Here is a 2,887-nt window from a genome sequence, read left to right as displayed (position 1 = left end):
CACACACACACACACACACACGCACACACACACACCCTTTCTTCTCTGTATTGCACTGACTCACCGACTGCTCAGAACAATAAAGACTTGAGTGTGTTGGCATGTTGTGTGTGTGTGTGTGTGTGTGTTTGTGTGTGTGTGTGTGTGTGTGTTTCTAAATCCCTTCCAATCACTTGAATTGACCTCAGGTGAACTCCAGTCAAGCTGTAGAAACACCTCAGAGCTGATCAGATGTGAGACACCTGAGCTACATTTCACCGTCATAGCGAACGTCAGTGTGGTTAGAAATCTCTAGACTCCTGTTTTCACTTTGTTATTATGGGATGTTGAGAGGTTATTGAGAGGAGCAGCTCTGTGTGATTTTGTGCATTATTCAGATAATGTTCTAAATGATTCATTCTGCCCCAGAAGGAGGAGATGGATTCAAAAGAACAGTTCATTTGGAGACGTTTCGTTGTGTTTCCAGCCTGATGACCATAAATAATATCGTACAATACAAACTGCAGCAATAGAACTAACTGTTTTGTCTCCTACACTTTAACACCTTTTCCTTCAAATTAAAGCTCAGTTGTGTCGTATGAGGAGAAAGTGTTTGAGACGGAAAGCTTTACAACTTGCATTTTCTGTTTGAGACCCTGTGGCATGAGACGATGTTCCCTCTCGCTGAAATAAACACACGTTATTGCTCTTCATACTTCATACTGGTCCTCAGCGGAGGTCAGTACAGGTCATAGACAACATAACAATGACTCAGCGTTTTAAAACTGGCTCCTGAACGCACCAGTTAACATTGTGCAGACGGACGTTCAGAGGAATCGCTTCAGATTTATGAGAAGGATTTGGAGCGTCAGACGTGAGAGCTTTCCTGTAACTTGTTTCCATTTATGAATTTGCAGTCGTAATAAAAGTCAGAAAAAGCTTAATGGCGTTGTCTGCATGTCGGAATGAACGTTGTGTTTATTTATTGTCATTTACTCAGTAAGAGCCGCACTCAAAAAACAATCGCGACGTCTGGACCAGCCGGACTGTTTACGAGCACGACAACAGACAAAAACAAGATATCAGCGTCTCAATGAAAGACTTCTTCCACGTGTTAAAAGCTGAAATATTATAATGTTCCTATTAACAACCAGAGATCACCAGTGGAGTAAGAAGTCCGATCAGTTAACGCTCCATTCCTGCATTCAAAAAAAGGTTTTATTTCATTTTATTTCTGTGTTCTTTTATGAAAATATCACTGACATGCGTTGTGCTTTATCCTCATGTTGGACCTGTTGTATGTTTAATTTCACCACTGAGTTATTAACTTTATTGTACTAATTGATTATTCCATGTTTCTTGAGTAAAGTAACTATAACTGTAAAGTAAGATTAGTGAGGCACAATATCTCCAGTGAAATGTTGTGAAGTAGCATAAAGGTTAAATAAGAAAGTATGATTATTCTCCCGATGTTTCTTCACATCCACGCAGGTGATAAAGGAGACAGAGGGGACAAGGGTACACTTGGCAAGCCCGGTTTGGAGGGAGCGGTGGGCCACCGAGGACCCGTGGGCCCTAAAGGCACCAAAGGCCAGGCCGGCTCCCCTGGAGACGCCTGCAAGATCCCTCACTCCTCCTTCTCGGTGGGCCGTCGCAAGTCGCTGCACAGCATAGACTACTACCAGGCGCTGGTGTTCGACACGGTGTTCGTCAACCTCCAGGAGCACTTCAACATGTTCAAGGGAAAGTTCTACTGCTACGTGCCGGGGATCTACTTCTTCAACGTCAACATCCACACCTGGAACTTCAAGGAGACCTACCTGCACCTGATGCACAACGACAAGGAGCAGGTGATCCTGTACGCCCAGCCCAGCGAGAGGTCCATCATGCAGAGCCAGAGCGTCATGATGGACCTGGCCCTGAACGACGAGGTCTGGGTCCGGCTCTACAAGAGGGAGAGGGAGAACGCCGTGTACAGCGACGACGTGGATGTTTACATCACCTTCAACGGATACCTGCTGGCACCGAGCATCCAGTGAGGATGGCGGGAGGAGTGCTTCCTCTGTTTTGCCAAGAAAAGGAGAACAAAAGGAGGACGTTACAAGTTTGGTGCTTATTAAAAATCCCTTTTTGCAGCCTGGAGAGGAATATACTGTGCTTTCTTTAGATGAGGACCGCCCAAAATAAACCAAGAGGAACGGTGAAGAGAGGCCGGCAGCACAGCACACGGCTAGGAAGAATGACTTTCACTACAAATACACCTTTGTACAACGTGAACCATTGTTCCTACTCCTGTGCTGTGCTTCGTCTCCTCTCCATCCCTTCAGGGACTTTGTGTGTAAACACAAGCTGTATCAGAAATCCTACATCCGTGCAGTCGGTTATGCATCCTTACTATGAGTAGAGGGCTTCTGTCGGACTCAGAAGTGTCCGGACAGACTGCTGTCACACCTTTCACTTGGTGCCTTCTAGAAGAACGCTTTAAAGGGTTAGTTCACCTTAATTACAACAACCTGAGACGTATACGGCGTCTCTAGGTCACTCCTCAGTCCGAATATGGTCACTTCCTCTTCATTTGTTGCGGAAAAAACAAGATGGCGACGCCAAAATCGCCAAACTCGAAGCTTCAAAACGGCTTCTGACTACGCAGACGGGAATGTGCGATACCAGTATCAATAGTCATACCGATACCTACCGATACCTTTCGTATTCTACTTTATTCTATTCTCTTATTTGATGTCAATGGAAGCATTCAATCTGCGTGTGCATTGATTGGCTGTGAGTAAAACCTCGCAGATCTTATTTTTTCTGGATACGAGTAGAAGAAGGTGTGAATGCAGATGTCGTTTGACTGGAGACGGTTCAATACTTCTGAGGACTGCGTTATTCTAGTCCTGACATCCAGCCC

General features: G+C 45.1%; 1 protein-coding gene across 1 annotated transcript in view; it reads left to right on the top strand.

Annotated features, from left to right (window-relative positions):
* c1qtnf6b (C1q and TNF related 6b) overlaps positions 1-2,119 on the top strand; it is a 4,650-nt gene extending 2,531 nt beyond the window's left edge. Inside the window, exon 2 of the mRNA XM_031878358.1 lies at positions 1,471-2,119. Coding sequence (XP_031734218.1) covers positions 1,471-2,018 — 548 coding nt within the window. The 3' untranslated portion in view covers positions 2,019-2,119. The remainder of the gene's footprint in view (positions 1-1,470) is intronic.
* The last annotated feature ends 768 nt before the right edge of the window (positions 2,120-2,887 follow it).

The sequence above is a fragment of the Anarrhichthys ocellatus genome, unplaced genomic scaffold (assembly GCF_004355925.1).
Source record: "Anarrhichthys ocellatus isolate YVR2014 unplaced genomic scaffold, GSC_Weel_1.0 scaffold174, whole genome shotgun sequence".
Taxonomy (NCBI): domain Eukaryota; kingdom Metazoa; phylum Chordata; class Actinopteri; order Perciformes; family Anarhichadidae; genus Anarrhichthys; species Anarrhichthys ocellatus.
Note: the sequence above shows the minus strand (reverse complement) of the source record. Positions and strands in the feature narration are given on the sequence as shown.